Here is a 20,449-nt window from a genome sequence, read left to right as displayed (position 1 = left end):
GATCTTCCCGGACCAGGGCATGAATCTGTGTCCCCTGCACCGGCAGGTGGACTCTCAACCACTGCGCCACCAGGGAAGCCCCACAAGTGTAATTCTTATAGGGGAAGACCTCCCCATACAAGTTCCTACTAAAAAAATGGTTACTACCTAGTACTTAGTTTAGGAGAACTCCAATATTTAAAAGGTAGGGTGGAGGAGAAGCAAAGTGTGTTACACGGAAGTTGAGATTCAAGAAGGGAGTGGCCAGGGACTTTCCTGGTGGCGCAGTGGTTACGAATCTGCCTGCCAATGCAGGGGACATGGGTTCGAGCCCTGGTCCGGGAAGATCCCACATGCTGTGGAGCACCTAAGCCCGTGCGCCACAACTACTGAGCCTGTGCTCTAGAGCCCGCGAGCCACAACTACTGAAGCCCGTGCGCCTAGAGCCCATGCTCCACAACAAGAGAAGCCACCACAATGAGAAGCCCGCTCGCCACAACAAAGAGTAGCCCCCGCTCGCCGTAACTAAAGAAAGCCCGTGTGCAGCAACGAAGACCCAATGCAGCCAAAAATAAACAAAATGAAATAAAAATAAATTTTAAAATGCTGTGAATTCAGAACACAATGATAAAAAAAGATTACAAAAAAAAAAGGGAGTGGCCAGCTAGGTCTAATACTCCTGAAACAAGTAACACGAGGGTTAAAAAGTGTCCATTGGATATGGTGGTATGGAGGTCACTGCTGACCTTGATAAGAACAATTTCAGTGGAGTGACTGGGTAGCCGGATAGAAGTGAATTGAAATGTGAATAGGTGGTGAGGAAAGGGGAAAAAACTGAATAGAGAACTCCAAGAAATTTGTTCATGAAGAACAAAGAAACAGGGTGTATCTGGATGGGAATGTATGTACCGCAGGAACAACCCAGTAGAGAGAGATTGCTTAAAGGACCAAATCCTTGGTCAGGTCAAACTTGCTGAACATGTGGCAATCTTCCTTGTATGTTAGGACTATTAACCCTTTTCCTATATGTTGTAAATTTGATCTCATATGTTTTTAACTTTTTTATGGTTCCCTTTATTCAAGTTTTAAATATTTATATGATCATGTGCTCTTTACTTTCCTTGATAATTCCTGGGTTTTGTGTTATGCTTAGTACATTCAGTGGAGTTTAAAAAAAAAGTGTTTGAATATTTCATTTCATTAGCTCTTTAACCCATTTAGAATAATTTCTCTATGTGGCATAAGGTAGAGATCTAATGTTACCTTTTGCAAACTTTTATTGGCAGTCTACTTGTTTCCCACTAATTTGAAAGACCTTTATTATCTATTAAGTGCCCATACACACATCCACTTTCTCTCAGGTGTGTTTCTGGATTCCTTATTCTGTCCCAGTGACTTATTTGTCCATTCTTATGCCCAAACATTTATATATATATATATATGTAAATGTAAATAGGTAAATGTCTGCTAAAGACACTTAATTGTAACAAAATTATCGGTGGTTATTTTTTTCTGGTTGTTAGACCCACAAGCCCATCTGTCTCTTAAGAGTACTCTAATTCATGATTTTTCTTGCTGGACCCTACATTCCCAGGGGCAAGATTAAAGCATCCAATTCATCTTCTTAATAGGTGCTCATTACGTGTTGATTCACTCTCCAACAGTCAAATAGAGAAAATCTGGTAAAATGTTTAAATTAACCATATGACTTGAAACACTATAACTCTACTGAGCAATGTATTTATAAAAATACTTAGGATTGGTCACACAACTGAACAATGAATCCATAAATTAGTAGAAATGTAAAAGTTTATTGTTAAACTCTTACGTTATAGGAATGATCTGTCCAAAGTAAAAAAAAAAAGAAAAATCCAATATTCATTTAAAATAGAAACATATAGTGTAAATTAAGCTACTACCCATCATATTTTTTGTGTGTGCTTATTATGAAAAATGTCCACTGTTGTTTCATGACATGGTCTTAAATCAAAATCACAATATCCAAGAGAAAAACGACTCTAAGAAGAGAAGAAAAGAAATTTTTTTAACAAAAAGGACCAAAGGCATTTTATTAAAATAAAAAGAGTGCTACACAGTCACTCATAAGACTATATCCTACCTGTGGTTTCTTAAAATAATCAAGTCCCCTTCCGATCTTAATCATCCATCCATTGTTGAACCTATTGAAATTAGTATATAATATTACATTCCAGACATTTAAGTCAGACAATGACCAAAGCTATAATGTATTAAGTGTCAGCTAAATTTCCCCCTAACAAATAAAATCACTTCCTCCAGTGGCAAGAGTTGAACCAAACCTGGGTTTACCTATGGGCTGTGTCTACAGTGAAACAAAACATCCATTAGCTGATAAAGAGTTTAACAATTCAATTAAACCTTCCTCCTGAATTTCACCTTACTGATAAAGCTTCCCAGTTCTGCTAAGAAGTGGCTTCCAAGTATACTCAGGCAGACTGTGGTGATGTTTCAGGGGTTTCCCTGCCTTGAGGTAGGGGACATAAGCAGGGGGAGCCCTGGCAGGCATGACACAACGTCCTGTCATGTCTACTAGAATATTTAAAAGACCATGAGAAGTAAAACCACATTAAATAAATATTAATATCACTAGAAAAGGAAATTATCCCAATGCCATAACACTGTGTATAGCTGAATGACAGAAAAGTACTTCCTCTTCTCACATGACACAGAACATGTAAATTTTATTCCATTAGGAAATAGGAAACTCACATACAGGACAAAATAAGCCAGATTTTTTTTTTCTTCAAAAGTGAAAAGATATGAAAACTGAGCTTTATTTAAATCTTTAATATTTAAATTGAATATTATTTGTAATTATAACTTATTATGAGAAATAAAAATAAGTATTTTTCAACTGCATAAAAATTAAAATATTACCATAAACTAACCTAATTTCCCGGTCGTGTATCACAGAAGAGTATTCTAATTCCAACTGCACTCCATGATTCCTGAGTGACTCTCTTATTTCTTCCAGGCCACTACTTTGCTGTTCTTTCCCACTGCCCTGTTAATAGGAAAAATACAACTTTTTGCCTCAGTTATTAATATTTTAAATTATTCCTAAACTATGCAATGTGTATCATAGGTGAATTAAAATGAAAAGATTCTATACTAGTTTCATTGTCCATTATTGCAAACAAGCAACCGAAGAAGATGAAGTAGTTTAAGAGCAACTGTTTTTATCAAAATAATTGTTTTTTTCTCTAACGTGAACATAACACAACTCTGTCCTATCTGCTAAAATGTATTTTATTACCTTAGCATTCTGTTGCTTGGCAAATCTGTAAATATTTTTTTTTTTGCGGTACGCGGGCCTCTCACTGTTGTGGTCTCTCCTGTTGCGGAGCACAGGCTCCGGACGCACAGGCTCAGCGGCCATGGCTCACGGGCCCAGCCGCTCCGCGGCATGTGGGATCTTCCCGGACCGGGGAACGAACCCGTGTCCCCTGCATAGGCAGGCGGACTCTCAACCACTGCGCCACCAGGGAAGCGCCCTGTAAATATTTTTTATAATTTCTAGAGATGCATGTTTTTTCATAGTAAATTTCTCAGCATGGCACAGGACTCGTTTACTAATAAACCCAGATATCTTTAGTTTTTCTGTAAAAGGAAGTGAAAGTGAATAAACCTATATTCAATTAAAGAATAAATAAAATGTATTTTAATGGTGCTGTTTCATTATTCAGATGGGGCTTCCTTCTTCTCAAATTAATCCTAGAAATATGAATTCTTTAGAAGCATTCCTATTTAAATCAAAATCAAGATGACAGAAATTGTCAATAATGCAGACAGTGTGATTGCCTCATAGAATATCCAAGAAACTGAGAAACTACTTGAACAAGAGAGTTTAGCAAAGTGGCCAAATACAAGATATGACATACTGAAATCAACAGCATTTTTCCCAAGGTGTTTTATGCCGGTTGTTAGAGAATAAGTTCATTCCCAGTGAAACAGCTCTAGCTGAAGCATGACGTCCAGGTTTGCCTCGAACTACACCCTTTACACTGAGTAAAGTTCATGATGTTAAGAGACAGTAAATGCCTTCAGATACCTACTTCATCCAGAGAGGTGAGGAGATGAATAGTTTTTATCTTACATGGTCTCTTAACCAGCATCTCACAAAATCGAAGGAAGTTATACAGCTGAAAGACATTAGGAGGCGTTATTACTAACTCGTATATTTAAAACAATAACGTTTCATCGTACGGGAGTACATTTCACCTACCTGATGAGTGTGTCTAATGTATGGATCTTCTATCCAAACTTCCGTAACTGTTTCATTCAGGTATTCTTGAAAAAGTGACTCATAACTGAAACCTGTTGCGTTCTCTTCTATTTTAATTTGCTTGTGATATTTTCCAGCTACAAAACACAAGCTTCCATAATAAAACCAGGGACTACTTCCTTTCTTTTTATACATACTATATTTGCATCCAGTAATAAATCAGCATCAGATACAAGTTAATTTTTTTTTAACTTGTGCAGTCAGCAAACATTTTTGAATGCCTACTCTATGCCAGGCACATTGCAAGATGCTACACCCGCAAAGGTAAATTCCATGTGGGATTTTTTGCCTTCATGGAGGCCGCGCAAGTGGCAAAGTCCAGAGGTTTCTTGGAACAGGTTCTTGAACTAAATCCTATAGACCAGGCAGTTTATTCAAGAGAACCATATGTATAAAGATATCTAATATTCCTGCCACCATGAGTAGAACCACAAGCTATGAGTCAGTGGCCATCTGGTCCTTCTCTTCAGATTTAAGTCTTTTTATGTCTTGCAGCTGAATAGCTGAAGTATTAAATATATAAATGCAAAATAATATGGAGTCTAGGAGTCTTTCTTAGAACTTGTAGAGACTGTGTTAAGCAGAAATTTATAGTACTTCTTAATAACCCAAGCCAAAGCCTAGAATGCCACAGCGTCAGCAGGGTAGTTCCATTGTTTGTGTTTATCCAAAATGGCTAATTATTGAATAAGTTATCGAAGACCTTTACGTTTTTTTAAAAAATATGACCCTTAATGGTAGTTCCTAATTTATATGGTGGTTGCACTTTTAAAACCTTGTTTGAAAACCAGTAGTTTGGATTCTGTTCCTAATATTTCCAAAGATAGAACGTTACCAACCGTGCATCGGTTTTCAAGCCAAGCTAGCCACACAGGTTAATTTAACCCACAGTATTCAAACCACAATGCTGATGGTACTATATTTCATCCAAGTTTTACAGGGAAATTGCATTGTGGATTTCAATTTGGGGTGAAGGAAACAATTTTATTCCCACTCAACAGAGGTCCTCAATGGGGGGGTAGTCAGGGTGTGCGCTAGTACAGAATACCAGGAAGAGGTGGGGAGAGGGCTGGAGTAAAGAGCAGCTGAGGGCCGGGGGCACTGGGTTTTTTGAGGGCAGTAGTTCCACTGACTGTAGAAAGCAGCAGCTGTGCACTTCAGGTGGCAATGGCCATTTGTTTCTATATGTTTGTAAACTGGATCCTCATGAGTAGAGAACCAGTTATAAATAGGGAACCATACCTCCTGCACCTCTAATCCTTAGGAATACCTAACTCCTGAAATGTTTTGACTCACAACGAAAATCTCAAAGAAGTCCCAGGAGTTTCTTGAGCTACTTTAATATTTCGGTCATTTTATAAAGGGAAATACAAATAAAATACAGGATTTATATTCAGTATTCCTCTGTAGTATTATTTAAACTGGAGTCTACACGTAAGCTTCACGGGGATCTATGAACTCCTTAAAATGGCATGCAAAGTTCTGCAGTACGTCGAGCTGTCCTCAGATTCTCAGGAGGGTATCTGAGCCCCACCTTCCCCCCACCAGGGAAGAAAAAGGTTAAGAACAGCTTGTGTACAGACGAATGGAAATGCAGAGTAGGCCTGCAAGCTCCAAAGGGCACAGCCAGAAACACTGGGTGAAATGGGCTTTATCACAAGAGCACATACACATACTCTCCAAAACAGCCTCTTTACCTTCTTTTTCTTGATCCAAGTATTTCTTTATGTTTTCTGCTCTATCCATGTAGTCAGAAATTCTTTTTCTGAGATTACATTTCTTTGTTACATCTTTGGTGCCTACAAATTAAAAATAAAAAATACACTTTCAAGTTTCAAAACAGGCTTCCTATTTGGTACAAGCAGTATTTCCCAAGTTTTCCACGGCTTTCCTGTTCTTTGGCATGGTCTGTCTTGGTCCTAAAATGCACAAATAATAGGCCCAAATTTAGCTTGATCATGCAGGGCCTTCATTTTTTTCACTAAGCACTTGAAGCAGCTTTATTTAGGAGTGGGGACTCAGACACCATGTCTCACTGCTGAGACTTCAACTCTGGTGAGGAAACAAAGGTGGCTTATTAGATGTCGCTGAGTCTGAGCACTATTTTGTCCTAATTACCCATAAGTTTGAAATCTAAGCATAATCAAAAGAGAGCAAACCATATCTACCTATCTTTCTTCCACAAAACCAGCATCTGTTCCAGACTTCCCCTTTATGGTTTATGCTGAATCATTTTCCCAGCCACCCCAAAAATGGAAGGTATTTTTGAATATACATTATCAATAAAGTCTTACTCCAAGCCCCACCCCCAATCAGTCACCAAATCAATTCCTGGCTCCTTCCTTCCTTCCTCCCTTTTAATACTGCTTTTATTTTCCATTATAATTTTATTTTTAAACCCTGAGTTTTAAAACATTTTATTTTGAATTAACTATATATTTATGGAAAAGCTACAAAAATGGCACAGAATCCCTTAACCCAGATGCCCCTAGTATTAACATATCACACAACCATGGTACAATTATCAGAGTAAGTAACTTAACATTGACACGACACTATTAGCTCATCTACAAACCTAAAGAAAGTTAGTGGGAAAGTTCGTTTTCTGGTCCAGGATCCCACATACCATGTGGTTGTTATGTCTCTTTAGCCTCCTACAATCTGTAACAGTTCCTTTAGTGTGTCTCTGCCTTTTATGACCTTGACATTTAGGAAGAGTACATGGTCAGTTATTTTGTAGAATGTCTCTCATTTGGGGCTGTCGTGTTTTCTCATGATTAGACAGACTGAGGTTATGCATTTTTTTAGCAAGAAAATCACAGAAGTGTTGCGCCCTTCTCAGTGGGTACATGATGTTGATGTGTCTTATTCCTGGTGACGCTGACTTTGGTCACTTGGTTAAGGTGGAGTTCACAGATTTCTCCACTGCAAAAATCACTATTTTCTCTTTTGTATGGAATCGCTATCTCGTGGGAAGATATCCTGTCTCTCTCCACTCTTCATCCGCTAATTTTAGCATCCGTTGATGGTCTTTGCCTGCAATGATTATTACTGCAGTGTTTGCCAAATGGTGATTTTCTATTCCCATCATTCCTCTTTAATTTATTAATTGGAATTCCACTGTAAGGAAGAGCTGTCTCTGCTCTCCCATCTACTTACTTATTCAACTATTGATTTATATCAATATGGACTCATGGATATATCTTTTATTCTATGGGTTGTAATCCAATACTATCAATCTTTTCTTGCTCAAATTTTATCAGTGTTGGCTTTAAGAGTTCCATCATGTTGGCTCCTTTGTCCTTTTGACATAACCCATCATTTTTTGAGCACTTCCTTACTTTTTGGTGCAAAATGTTTTATTTTCCTTGCCCCAGCCCTGGAATCAACCATTTCTCCAAGGAGACCTGGTTCCTTTTATTGGAGAATGGTATCAAGAAATCATATTTTGGGTACTAACTGTGCTCACTGCTACTCAGGGAGTCTTAACACTACCTCTAGACCCTTTCCGTCAATGCAGGTAGAAAGTACGTGGAGGTTTACTAACACACACATACAACTCCATTTCTATGTCTGTCCATCTGTATCTATATTAAAAACCATGAATTCATGCTGATTACTTTGATCCCATAGGGTTCATTCTAGCCTTCCTCCTTTCCTTACCTGTAACTTCTTTTATTATCCACAATATATTTACTGGCTTGTTCAAGCCTAGTATAGACATAAAATAGTTTGAGAATTCCTAACCCATACCATTGTGAGAAAATAATTTACCAATTAAAATAATACAATGTTTGTATACTGTTCACTTTGTCTTTAACTTTACAGAATACAGCCAAAATACTATTTTCCAAAGATGCTTAGGTTACCTATTTCTTTCACTCTCCCTTATGTATAACAACTGAATAACTTAGAGAAGTTATTCACTCCCTCCTCATCCTGCTACCCTACTCCCATTTCTCCTTTCTTCCCACCTCTTTCCCACCCACCGCATATTAAGTAATTAATTTCATTAGTTTCTGGTTTTATCCTTCCTGTGTTTCTTTTCAACAAATGAGGAGACACATGAAAATCTTCTTATATCTTTGTTTTTACATGCAGGTTACCATACTATAGCTACTCTTCGTCCTTTTCACTAAACAATATATCCTGGGAATCACTCCATATCACTTCACAAAGATTCTGCTCAACCCTCTTTACAGCAGTATAGTACTCCATTGTTTGGCTGTACCATGGTTTATGCAACCACTCTCCTACCCAGGGGCATTTAAGTTGTTTCCAACCCTTTGTTGATATCCATATAATTACTGAAATCCTTCCCTTTCAAGTTCTTCTACTTCCAAAATTAATATCATTTAGATCCCCACTTTCTCATGCCTATACTACAGTAGCATAAGAAAATCCTAATATACCCATATATCATCCATAAATCTCTTGTGGAGAATCCTGTTTTTTGTCCTAAGGTGATATGAGAACTCATACTCTTCCACTACGTTGATATATGTTCCTCTAAACTCAAAAACTTTGAACTTTTCGTCAGGATTCAGCATTTTACGGACTCTTTACAAAGAGGCAGTATGAAAAGTGGTTAACAGCAAAGCATCTGGAGTCAGGCTGTTCTAGTTCAAAACTTGCTTTGTCACTTTTGCCTATGTGACCTTGGCCAGTTATTCAACCTCTCTGCAACCTCATCTGTAGCACAGAAAGAGTAACAGTACCTTAGAGAGTTGTGGAGATGATTAATTATGAAAGAGACCTGCATGTAGGAAATACTCAATAAATGTCAATATGATTATCATCTACATAATTTTTTCCATATACCTCCCTCTCAGCTTCCTTTAGAACATTTTATCTAACATCTCTTTTCTTAAGCTCTACTGTTACTTTGCTCCTGCCTATAAATATACTCTATTTTCCCTGTCCTCTACAAATATAGTACTCCTTTCTTAATCATCATCCTTGATCAGAGTTTGATACTATAGACCCATTCTTCAAACATGCCTTGGTTTTCCAGGCTTGAAATCATACAGCCATCTTCAATTCCCATTCCAACATCTAATCACGTGCCAGTGCCGGTAATTCAATGTCCAGACTGTCCCCTCCCTTTCCTAATACTGGTGTTGCCCCCCTGGTTCATTCAGGCCCTTATCACCTCTCATCTTGACTTCTGCAGGAGCTCCTTGGTTGGTCTGCCTGACTTCAGTATCTTCAGGTTAATGTCTCTCCTACGCTCTTGCCATATTCACTCATTTATTCAAGAAATATTTACTGAGAACTTACCACATGCCAGGCATTGTTCTAAGCACTGGAGACGTAGCAGTTAAGTCCTCCCCTATCATTCAAATGAGAGGAAAGACAACAATAAAAATAAATTGGTAGGACTTCCCTGGTGGCACATGGGATGCAGGGGGGCCTGCCATGCAGGGGGACATGGGTTCAATCCCTGGCCCGGGAAGATCCCACATGCCACAGAGCAACTAAGCCCATGCGCCACAACTACCGAGCCTGTGCTCTAGAGCCCGTGAGGCACAACTACTGAGCCTGCGTGCCACAACTACTGAAGCCCACGTGCCTAGAGGCCGTGCTCCACAACAAGAGAAGCCACCGCAATGAGAAGCCCGCGCACTGTAACAAAGAGTAGCCCCTGCTCGTCGCAACTAGAGAAAGCCCATGCGCAGTAGCAAAGACCCAACGCAGCCAAATAAATAAATAAGCAATGGGAAATTCGCAATAGTCAAAAGGTAGAAGCAATCTAAGTGTTCACTGACAGATGAATGGCTTTAAAATAAATAAATAAATTGGTAAAACATGTATGTTAGATTGTGGTAAGTGCTATTAAATAAAATAAAGCAAGGAAGAAGGATAAGGGAGTCCTGGGATGGGGGTTGTAATTTTACACTGGGGGTCAGAGAATGTCCTCACAAATAAGGTGATATTTGTGTAAAGACCTGGAAGAGGAGCGGGAGTAGGTCATGCAAATATTTGGGAGAAAAGCATATTCCTCAGAGAGCCGAGCCCTGAAATGCAACTTTAATTACGTCACTCCTTTGTAAAAACTTTAAATCGTTTCTCCTTGTCAATGGAATGAGTTAAAATCTCCTGGCAGCCAAGGCCATCTGCAGTGTGCTCCAAGCCCCAGTCTACCTTTAATCTTTACTTCTCACTCTTTCTCTACAGACCTATGCCACTTGTTTGGTAAAACAGTACAGACAGAATTGGAAAACTTTCAGCTGAATTTCTGAAATTCTACTCATCCCTCCAAAACCCCTATCAAAAGCCACCCACACCTTTCCATCCCCCAATGACTGTTAACTGTTTAAATCCTCGCTGCACTTGTCATTATGGCTCCTGGCACTTCTTCCCTGTATTAGAGTTATTTGCATTTACATCTTAACCTGCAAGATCACGTCACTGTCTCTCTAAGCCCCACAGGATCAGTGGAGCACAGAGGAGCAGAACTGCTGTGATGCTGCTGCTTCAGAGTCGAACAATGTACACCATCTCTCTTTCTGAGAGTCAGTATAGTAGAGTCTTTAAAGCCTTGGGTTTCAGCTGTGACTCTACCAATTGTGGCAGAACTGGAAAGCAAACTTTATTTTTTATGCTGTAAAATGAGGATAACATCACCTACTTCATAAGGCAATTGTAAGAATGAATTGAGATCATGCTTTTAACGTGCTCTGCACACTGCCTGGCACTCAGCACTTACAAATGATGTTACTCTCATTATCATCACCATCATCACCGTCATCATCATCATCATATGGTCCCTGCCCAAGGTAGAGTTTTACCATTCTGAGAAAAGTGCTGAACATTGAAAAGCAGCCTCTACTATCTCAAAGCTTCTGAAACAAATCAGAAACACTCAGGCTAAAAAGCACAGAGAGGAGATCTGAGGCCAGACTAAGAGCCCCAGGGGCTGGGGAGCAGGGGCTGGTCTTAAGTCAATTTAATACATAATTACTTGGTGTTTACTACCTACCAGGGATTGTACTGGGTGTTAAGGGTTATCTGTGTACCTCTCAACATTGAATAACCATGTAACAGAAAGTCTTAACTGTCTCCTCTCACAATCCTATACATTTCTCACACCGAATGTCAGTATACCCATTTCTAATTTAAAATATATATATATATATATATATTTTTAAACTTTTAATGAAGGGACTTCCCTGGCGGTCCAGTAGTTAAGACCCCGCGCTTCCAATACAGGAGCGCGGGTTAGATCCCTGGTCCGGGAATTAAGATCCCACATGCTGCGGGTCACGGCCAAAAAAAAAAAAAAAAAAAAAAATTTTAATTAAAATGTTTAGTGAGAAAAGTAAGGAAAAGGGTGTAACGAACACCCTTATTACCCACCACCTAGATTTAAAAATTGTTAGCATTTTGCCATATTTACTTCAACTTTCTTTTAAAGTAAAATCAAATTCAGACATCATGACAATTCTTCTCCAAACACTTCTTCAGGCTTCATCTCTAAAATTAAGAACAGATTTCGAAAAATACCATACTGCCTAACAAAGTTAATTTTAATGCTACCCAATCCATATTCAACTTTTCCAACTTGATCCCAAAACGTCTTTTACAAGTCCTTTCAAGGCTTATCTATTACATTTGGTTATGTCTCTTAAAATTCTAGGATAGTAATCCCTCTTTTATTGACAACATTAATCTACTAAAGATATCAAAGAAATCAGTCCACCTGTCCTGTAGACTACCCTACGTTCTGTATTTTAAGGCTTTCTCGCTGTGCACAGTAAGCGTTTTAATCTTTCACTCCCGCCCAGACACAGCAGATTGCAGCTCCTTTTCCTCTAGTCCTCCCTCCCCGGCTCACTGCTCACCTTTCAGAACCTGCAGGAGCATATCAATTCCCTCCTGGTAACACACCAGAGCCTGCGGGTACCGGGACTCGGACTCTAGTTCCAACGCCCGCTTTATCACAGTGACTGCAGCTGTGCTTCCAGAGTCCTGGCCCTGGAGAGACCCCGCCATAATGCCAGCAACTCCCTTCCGCCCCAACCTGCCCCTAGGCTGTAGGGTCTGCAGCGCTGCCTGGAGCGGTCACGTGACTCCAATGCGCCTGCGCTCTCTTTTTATGATGCCTGAGTGGGAGGGACTCGGCCGGAACTAAAATGCCAGGGTGTGTGCACTGAGAAGGCCGGATTTGAGTGTGGCACTCTGGGTCCTTTCTCTGTTCCGGTTCCCCTGAGTGGTGAGCTTCAGGCTGAAAGACATTTAGGAATTGCTGGTGAGTGGGGAATGAGTGGCCGAAAGTAGTGCATTTTTTCCAGGAGTACATATCTGGGAACCCTATGCAGATGCGGATTGATTTTCTCCATTCGATTCTGTGTTTACGGGTCACAGTAACCTGAATGGAATTACGTCCGGGTACTGTCCCTTGGGCTCCCGAAAAGCCACTGGCCGGCTGGATCCCGTTTCCCAGTTTGTGGAATCCCGGGACGCGGCATGTGGAGCCCCGCCCCCTGGAGCTCGAGGACAGAGCCGCCTCGGCTGGGAAGTCTGGCGGGAAAGGGAAGTCAAGTATGTTTTAACATTTTCTGTGCTTCTGCTTTATGCATAACTTCGGCTTTCCTCTGGGGTCAGCCTAACTTGAATTGTTGATGGAGATACAAAATTGCCTAATTTAAAAATTGCCGCATTTTAGAATGTAAATCCTCTGAAGTTGGCAGTTAAGATATTTACCGTTTTACTAAAAGCCGTGATTTTGCAACCGCGTTTTGATCGCCACCTACCCAGAGCTGCTTTTTCCGCGGTTTTTTGTTTAGTTTTGTTTATTCCAAGAGGCACTTCGGACGCCTGCCTAGAAGGCATTAGGAGTTCAAGAGACATTTCTTGCCTTCAGAGATGTCGATTTATTGAAAGGGAAATCCTATGTTCTGCATTTTCAGTAGTGCCCCCCCATTTACCATTTTGTCTCTTTAGAAAAGGAGTTAGTTTTTTTTAAAGAACAGTTACGCGCATGGTCATTGTAAAAGAGCAACAACAAACCTATCAGACATTACGGGGGTGTGGGACGTCGGGGAGGGGCGGAAATAGCCCTGGTAGCCAGCCCTCCTCTCCCTGGGTATGCTAACGTTTCTCTGATAGCCTTCCAGAGTTTTTTTCTGTTTACACACACATTCACAGACATCTTTTTTTTTTTAATTAATGGAAATGGGATCATCCTTCTCATATGGTGCATTTATTTTCCTGCTTTTGTGTCTTTGCAAGAGGAACTTAATTGTACTGTGAAAGACAGTATAATTGCTTCAAGGTCCAAGAGTTATGTGCCTAATTATTAAGAATAACCTTTATTGAAACTTACAACTTTTGACTGTCACACATTCTGAAGTATGTAAATGACACTTCATTCATTCAGCAAGAATTAATTGAGTGGCTGCTACATGGCAGTGCTGCTTTAGGTAGATGCTTGGGATACATCTGTGAATAGACAGAGCAAGCCTAAAACAAGAAAATTTTAAAATCGTTGTGCTTGTGGAACCAACATGCTGTTGGGTGGGAACAGACAATAAACCACAAACCTAACAAAAAATTAAATTATGTTAGAAGATGTTAAATGCTATGGAAAGAAAATCAAGGAGAGTAAGAGAGATTGGGAGTGCTGACAATTGTAGTGTGGGTCAAAATGTTAAATAATGGAGTCAGGGTAGAACTCATTGAGAAGATGAGAATTAAGCCAGAAATTGAAGGATGTAAGAGAGTTAACTATGTGGATATCAGGGGCATTCCAGGAGAGGGAACAGCCAGTCAGGGGAGTATACCTGCATGGCAGGTTCCAGGACCTGCAACGGGGCCAGTGTGTGTAGCGATTGACCAAGAGTATGGAGGTGGTGTCCTCAAGGCGGGGGTTTAGCACTGGCTGTCACTCTGATTGAAATGGAGAGGCATTGGAGCTTTTTAGTCTTGTAATAAATAAACTTTTAATTTTGGAATAACTAGATTTATGGAAACGTTATGAAAATAGTATGGAGTTCCTACATACCCCCCACACCAAGTTTCCCCTTTTACTAACATCTTACATTAGTATGGTACATTCGTTGTAATTGATGAGCCAATATTGATACGTTATCAACTAAAGGTCATACTTCATTCAGATTTTGTTAGTTTTTACCTGATGTCCTTTTACTGTTCCAGAATACCATCCAAGATACCACATTGTGTTTAGTTGTCAAATGCTCCTCCTGACTATGACAGTTTGACTATGAACTTTCCTTGGTTTTGATGACCTTGACAGTTTCGAGGCAGTCAGGCATTTGAGGAGGCACTGGTCAAGTATTTTGTACAATGTCCTTCAATTGGAGTTTGTCTGATATTTTTCTGTTAGAGAAGTGTTAGGGGTTTTTGGAAGGAAGACATAGAGGTGAAGTGCCATTCTCATTCCATCATATCAAGGATACATGCTATCAGCTTGACTTTTATCACAATTGATGTTAAATCACCTCGATGACACAGTGTTTGTTAGGTTCCTCTAATGTAACGGTATTTTCCCCCCTTTCTATACTATATTCTGGTAGCAAGTGTTTAAGCACAGCCCATGCCTCAGGGTTGATAGCTTTACTCCACCTCTTTGAGAGGGGAGTGTCTACATAAATTATTTGAAATTCTTCTGTAAGGGAGATTTGTTTCTTCTCCCTCATTAATTAATTTAGTCATCTATTTATATCAGTATGGACTCATGGTTAGTTTATGTTTTGGATTATAAGCCAATACTTTGTTACTTATTTTGTTGCTCATATTATTTCAGCTGTAGCCACTGGGAGCTCTTTCATTTGGCTTCTGGTCCCTTTGACATACCCCCATCATTTTGATTTTTTGAGTAGTTCCTTTCTAGCACTAGGTGCTCCAGACTCATCATTATATATTCCCTGCTACAGCCATATAATCAGCCATTTCTCCAAGGAGTCCTGGTTCTTTTTTTTTAGAGAATGCCATTAGAAACTAAGATCTGGGCACTGGGCATGCTCATCGCTACCGGGATGCCATTGCCTTTAGGTCCTCTTGGCTAACAGAGCTAACCCATGTGTGTATATGTATCTATAATTATTTCTCTATCCATCATATCTATATTAAACTAAACATGAGTTCCAACACTAATCCTCTGTCATTGGATCACATGGATCATTGTAGCCTTCCTCTCTGGCCTGTGTGTAACCTCCTACTCTGATAATGAGAAGCCTGGCTCATTGGAAGGTTTTGAGCGGAGGAGTTGACATTATCTGATTTCGGACTTAATGAGATGATTGCTGCTGTGGAGAAAAGACCTTGGGGAAGTTAGAATAGAAGCAGGAAGGCCAGTTAGGAGGCTCTTGTTGAAATCTAAGTGATAAGAGAAAGATTTAACAAAGAGTGAAGCTAAATAAGTTGGGTTAGTACCTAACGCTTAACTTGGGAGGAATGAGTATGGTAGAGAAAATAATTTAGCATTGTCTATTTGATGGGAGGGACGGAGGATTAAGCGTCTCTTCTAAAGAAGCCTTGATACAAGGCATCTAAACAACCAACCAAGCAAACTGGATGATGTGAACTAGAAATTGCTCTGCTGTATTGTAATGTTTGAGGTCTGAAGTCAGAATGGCAGTTATGAAATTCTGATGTACTTCTGAATTCTGAGTTGAGCGGACCATGGATCTAACCCGTTAACTGATTCAGACATTCATCAACAAACACTGGGTGCCTACTGTCCATCAGATAGTGTGCCAGATGCTGAGAGTAGAAGATGAACAAGACAAAATTCTTGTTTTCAGGGCGTAAGGATATAGTAGTTAACTCTTCTAAAACTGATACGTAATTAGTTTTGAGAGACTGGTTCGGTTGCTGAGACTTTTTCTGAAGTCAGGCCCTTCTAATGGGACATCTCGCATTGATTCCAGTAGCTTCATTGCTTTGTCCACACCACGGGAAAGACCTGCAGAGCTCGAGTGAGCCAGAATCTGGTGGGCACTGAAATACAGTACTTGCCCTATTTTGGCATGTTAGGGTATTCTTATTATAGCTTTGTAATAATTTAATGATATTATAATAGTAAAAACTACCATTTATTGAGGGCTTCTTATGTGCCAAGTACTGTTTTAGGTGTTTTCAGAGTAATTCATTTGCAAGATAGGTATTATTTTTTTTTCTGTTCTCTGGGGGGAGAAATTGAAACATACAAATTAAGTAACCTGTCCAAAATATACATGTAGTTCATGAACTTAATCTTTCTGCATTCAGTTTAAGTCGGTACGCTATAATTGTTTTGTGTCTAAATAAACATGACCTTTAGTTTATAAATGCAATGCATGTTCGTTAAGAATAGTCTAAAAATGTAAATAAGCAAAAAAGAACATTCTGCTTTATTTAACAGAAGGGTGTTATGATTTAGTGAAAATATGCTGGACTAGGTATTAGGAGGTTTGGGTTCCAGACCATATACTCTCTTGAAAGCTGGATGCCCTTTGGTAAATGATTGAACTCTCTGGGATTCATTTTCCTCATAAATAAAGTAAGAGCGTTGTCAGTCCTAATTGGGAGTTTGGATTTCTTCAGTCCCTTCCAGCTCTTTAATTTTTTTTTTTTTTGATTCTATAGCAAAGCATAGAATCTGCCCTCGCTCTTGAAGATTTTTTAAATGATAGTAACCTCCATTGCCTATTTTTGTTGAATCAGCCTAGGGTGTAATTTAACTCTTTGGTGAAAATGGGATATGGTTAATGTATAATTACTTCCTATGGTTTTCTTGAACTCTCAATAAAACATCTATTGTAACTTAATTCTTGTCCTTAGTGTATTAAAACAATCAAGATTTTGCTGTTAAACTTCATCCAGTTTTTCAGTTTGAGCTATCCATTTCTAAGACATACCTGACCCACGGATCTGTTTTCTACTTCTCACAGCCCCTAAGGAGAACAGTCACCACACTCATGGCAGGGATTTTGCGCTCAATAGTTCAGAGGCCCCCAGGCAGACTACAAGTAAGTATTTCTTTTCAAGAATTATCTTTTTTTTTTCCTATTCCTTAAGAACTTTTTCTCTCTTTTCTAATTAACAAAACATACAGGCAAATTAAAATTTTAAGTTTCTTTATATATATATATATATGTATATATACTTTTTTAATGTTGAACGTTAATTTTATTTGTGGTTTATCTGCTGTTTTATCCCTAAAGATCTGAAATCACAAAAGACCTTTTTCTGGAGAAAATGCTGGTAAAAAATGGCTAGTGTTGATTCCCCATGGCCCACCTTAATCTTTTGAAAGTTTTAGATTTTTTTTTCCTTCAGTTATGAAGAGTCCATTTTCAGTAATAGAAAATTAGAAAAATGTAGAAAAGCAGAAAGAAGAGAAACAGCTTCCCAGAGACCATTAATGTTTGTACTTTCATGTATTTCCTTCCAGTCTTTCTTTTAGAAATTTCAGTGGTGCAGCCTAATCTATTCATGAGGTCCAGAGTCTAGATAGGACCTGCTGCTGCCTTTAGATAATAATAATGCCAGGTGCTTTACACACTTACCTTAGCCTCAGGTTAATCCTGGTTGGTAAGTATTATTTTCTTTTTATAGCTGAGGAAACCGACCCTCTGAGAGGATAAGTATCTCATATGTCACAGCTGGTAAGTACAGAGCAGGATTAGAGGCCCAATGTTCCTGGTATGTCAAAGCCCATGTCCTTCACCAGTCTCCCCCTAACCCCCAATTCCCTCCTGCTTATTCTCCCATTGTTTATACCATCTCTGCAGTACAGGGAGGGCATGAAGGGAATGATTATTTTCCACCCAGAGGAGTTTCCTGGTATGAAGGATTAGCAGTGAATCCTTTTTCTTCTGCAGCCTGAGAGAAACACGACTGGAAGATTGTAGAAAGGGAACAAGAGACAGGAAACAGGAGTTGGTGGCATTCTTGGGACTAGAAAGAAAACTGGAAACTCATTTTGGCTTTCTTTTACACTGTATTGCTGAAGCTGAATTATCGTATGTTGTCTAGAGCACACTGACAAACTACAACCTACAAGCCAAATTCAGCCCACCACCTATTTTTGTAAAAGTTTTATTGAAACATAGCCACACCGATTTGTTTACATATTGTCAACAACTGCTTCCGCCCTGCTGTGGCAGAGCTGAGACTTGGCTGCGGAAACTGTGTAGCCCCAGAGCTGGAAATATTTACTGTCTGGTTCTTTACAGAAAAATATTGCCAGCTGCTGGTCTAGAAGTTTATATTTAATGTGTTTTTCTTCATGTTAGTGGTAAGATGAGATGTATTCATTCAGCTAGGGGGCTGAGATAAATGTTTAATAATTACAGGTTAGGTGAGAACAGATTTTGTCACCTAAAAATTGGTAGGTTATGATTTCTGCACTAGATAGAGTTCTAAAAATCAAATGTTTTATGGCATATTTTAGATGGTGACAAAAGGTGTGGAGCCCCTTGTTCGTACAGATTGGATTCGTCACAAATTTACGAAGTCAAGAATTCCAGATAAAGTAAGTTTTTACGTTACTGTTTTTGAAAAACATGTTACTGTTACCGGGTCCAAGCTCATTCTGCTCACCGCAGGGCAGGCCAGTAAATCGGGAGATGAGGTGTTGAGGCAAGGAATAGCGACTCTTATTTGGAAAGCCGGCAGACCGAGAAGATGGCGGACTAGTGTACCCAAAAACCATCTTATTGGGGTCAGGATGCCAGTTTCTTTTATAGAACAGACAGGGGGAGGAGGTGAGGAAGTAAAGTAAAAAGGCCATTTGTCTTGCAAAATCTCCTCCCTCGACCTGCATGGGGAAGGGATGTGTTAATTTCTTCTTTTCTGTAGCCGTTCACAGGTGGTCAGGGTCAGAATGTCTGTCTGTGAGCTGAACAAAGGCCTTTTAGTTTAACAGGCAGAGGGGCAGGGTTCCTTGTGGCAGGCCATTATCTATGCTTACAGCTGTAACAAAAGCAACGAAAAGCAAAGATTAAAGTAAAAGAAACAGAACCAACATGGAGTCAGAATTCTCTCTTCCCTGTTACATTATGTTTTGAAGGTACCGATTTTTGTAATATTGAAAACTTTCATGTTGAATTATTTGCGGGTATAGGTAGAAGTGTAGAGTTTAAAACATAGGATTTATGTGGGAGGGATAAATTGGAAGATTGGGGTTGACATATACACACTATATATAATAGATAACTAATAAGAACCTACTGCATAACACAGGGAACTCTACTTAATACTCTATAATGGCCTATATGGGAAAAGAATCTAAAAACAGAGGTGGCTATATGTATATGTATAACTGATTCACTTTGCTGTGCACGTGATATTAACACAACATTGTTAATCAACTGTACTCCAATAAAAAGTTTAAAAATAAAAAAAATTTTTTTTAATTAAACATAGTAGGATTTATGTAAATGATTATTTAAAATAAATATGTGCCACTGACCTTTTAAGTACTGGGTTTTGGTCTCAGAATCTGTTTATTCCTGCTTATGGCTTTTTCCCTTGATACTTTGTGTTTTCATATCAACATTGTCCTGAGAAAACAGTGTTTCTTCCTCCTGCTCAGACTGTCTGTGTGGCTCTTGGTTTTCACTTTCTCTATCAGCCATTGCTAATTTGGATCTTCTTCTCTGCTAGATTTGTGTCTACCTATGATTCTTTTAGAAAACACTGACTAAGCCCTCAGTAGATTTCTGTTTTATTTTGATTTCTCCAATTTTTTTGTACTGTGGTAAAATACATGCAACATAAAATTTAAACATTTTTAAGTGTACATTTCACTGGTATTAAGTACATTCATATTGTCGTGTGACCATCACAGCCACCATCTCCAGAATGCTTCATCTTGCAAAACTGGACCTCTGTACTCATTAAACAGTAACTCCTCTACCTTCTCCCCCTAGTCCCTGGTAACCACCATTCTCCACTGATTTTTTTAAAAGCTAAAATAGCATTACCATTGACTATTTAGATACCTTTAATGTGCTTGATGTTCTTTTATCAGAAATCTCTTTTTTTTCAAGTCATGGTCCACAACTGCATTGTCGTATATGTTTTCATGTTTCCTAGACTGTAAACTTCTGGAAGAAATGATAGATACAGATGTTAGCATTTGTTTAAAATGTGGGGGGAGTGATTTTGATCACTGGTTGTAGTGAGCATGAAAAC

General features: G+C 39.1%; 2 protein-coding genes across 9 annotated transcripts in view; one reads left to right on the top strand and one right to left on the bottom strand.

Moving 5' to 3' along the window:
• The window catches only part of MRPL30 (mitochondrial ribosomal protein L30), an 89,038-nt gene that overhangs the window by 11,649 nt on the left and 56,940 nt on the right, over positions 1 to 20,449 (top strand). For 4 of the 6 annotated variants that reach the window (XR_009566074.2, XR_009566075.2, XR_004035609.2 and 1 more), the window contains exons 1-3: positions 12,561 to 12,847; positions 17,200 to 17,277; positions 18,705 to 18,785. Coding sequence is in view for 3 of the 6 variants with exons in the window: in XM_030838856.2 (XP_030694716.1) it covers positions 12,773 to 12,847; positions 17,200 to 17,277; positions 18,705 to 18,785 (234 nt within the window). In the remaining 3 variants the exon portion in view is untranslated. The other 2 variants (XM_060309087.1, XM_060309088.1) reach the window with 2 other exon arrangements.
• MITD1 (microtubule interacting and trafficking domain containing 1) lies at positions 1,771 to 12,359 on the bottom strand. 3 transcript variants are annotated; one of them, XM_060309531.1, is made up of 8 exons: positions 12,148 to 12,285; positions 9,584 to 9,635; positions 6,001 to 6,102; positions 4,244 to 4,380; positions 4,074 to 4,160; positions 2,907 to 3,022; positions 2,099 to 2,159; positions 1,771 to 1,997 (listed from the first exon to the last, which is right to left on the bottom strand). In XM_060309531.1, the coding sequence occupies exons 3-8, from the start codon at positions 6,047 to 6,049 to the stop codon at positions 1,902 to 1,904; spliced, it is 546 nt and encodes a 181-aa protein (XP_060165514.1). In that variant the 5' UTR covers positions 6,050 to 6,102; positions 9,584 to 9,635; positions 12,148 to 12,285; the 3' UTR covers positions 1,771 to 1,901. The 3 variants fall into 3 exon arrangements, with proteins under 3 accessions (XP_060165514.1, XP_060165513.1, XP_030694712.1); XM_060309530.1 differs by having other exon boundaries at positions 9,584 to 11,559; positions 12,148 to 12,283; XM_030838852.2 differs by lacking the exon at positions 9,584 to 9,635 and having other exon boundaries at positions 12,148 to 12,359.

The sequence above is a fragment of the Globicephala melas genome, chromosome 12 (genome assembly GCF_963455315.2).
Source record: "Globicephala melas chromosome 12, mGloMel1.2, whole genome shotgun sequence".
Taxonomy (NCBI): Eukaryota; Metazoa; Chordata; class Mammalia; order Artiodactyla; family Delphinidae; genus Globicephala; species Globicephala melas.
Note: the sequence above shows the minus strand (reverse complement) of the source record. Positions and strands in the feature narration are given on the sequence as shown.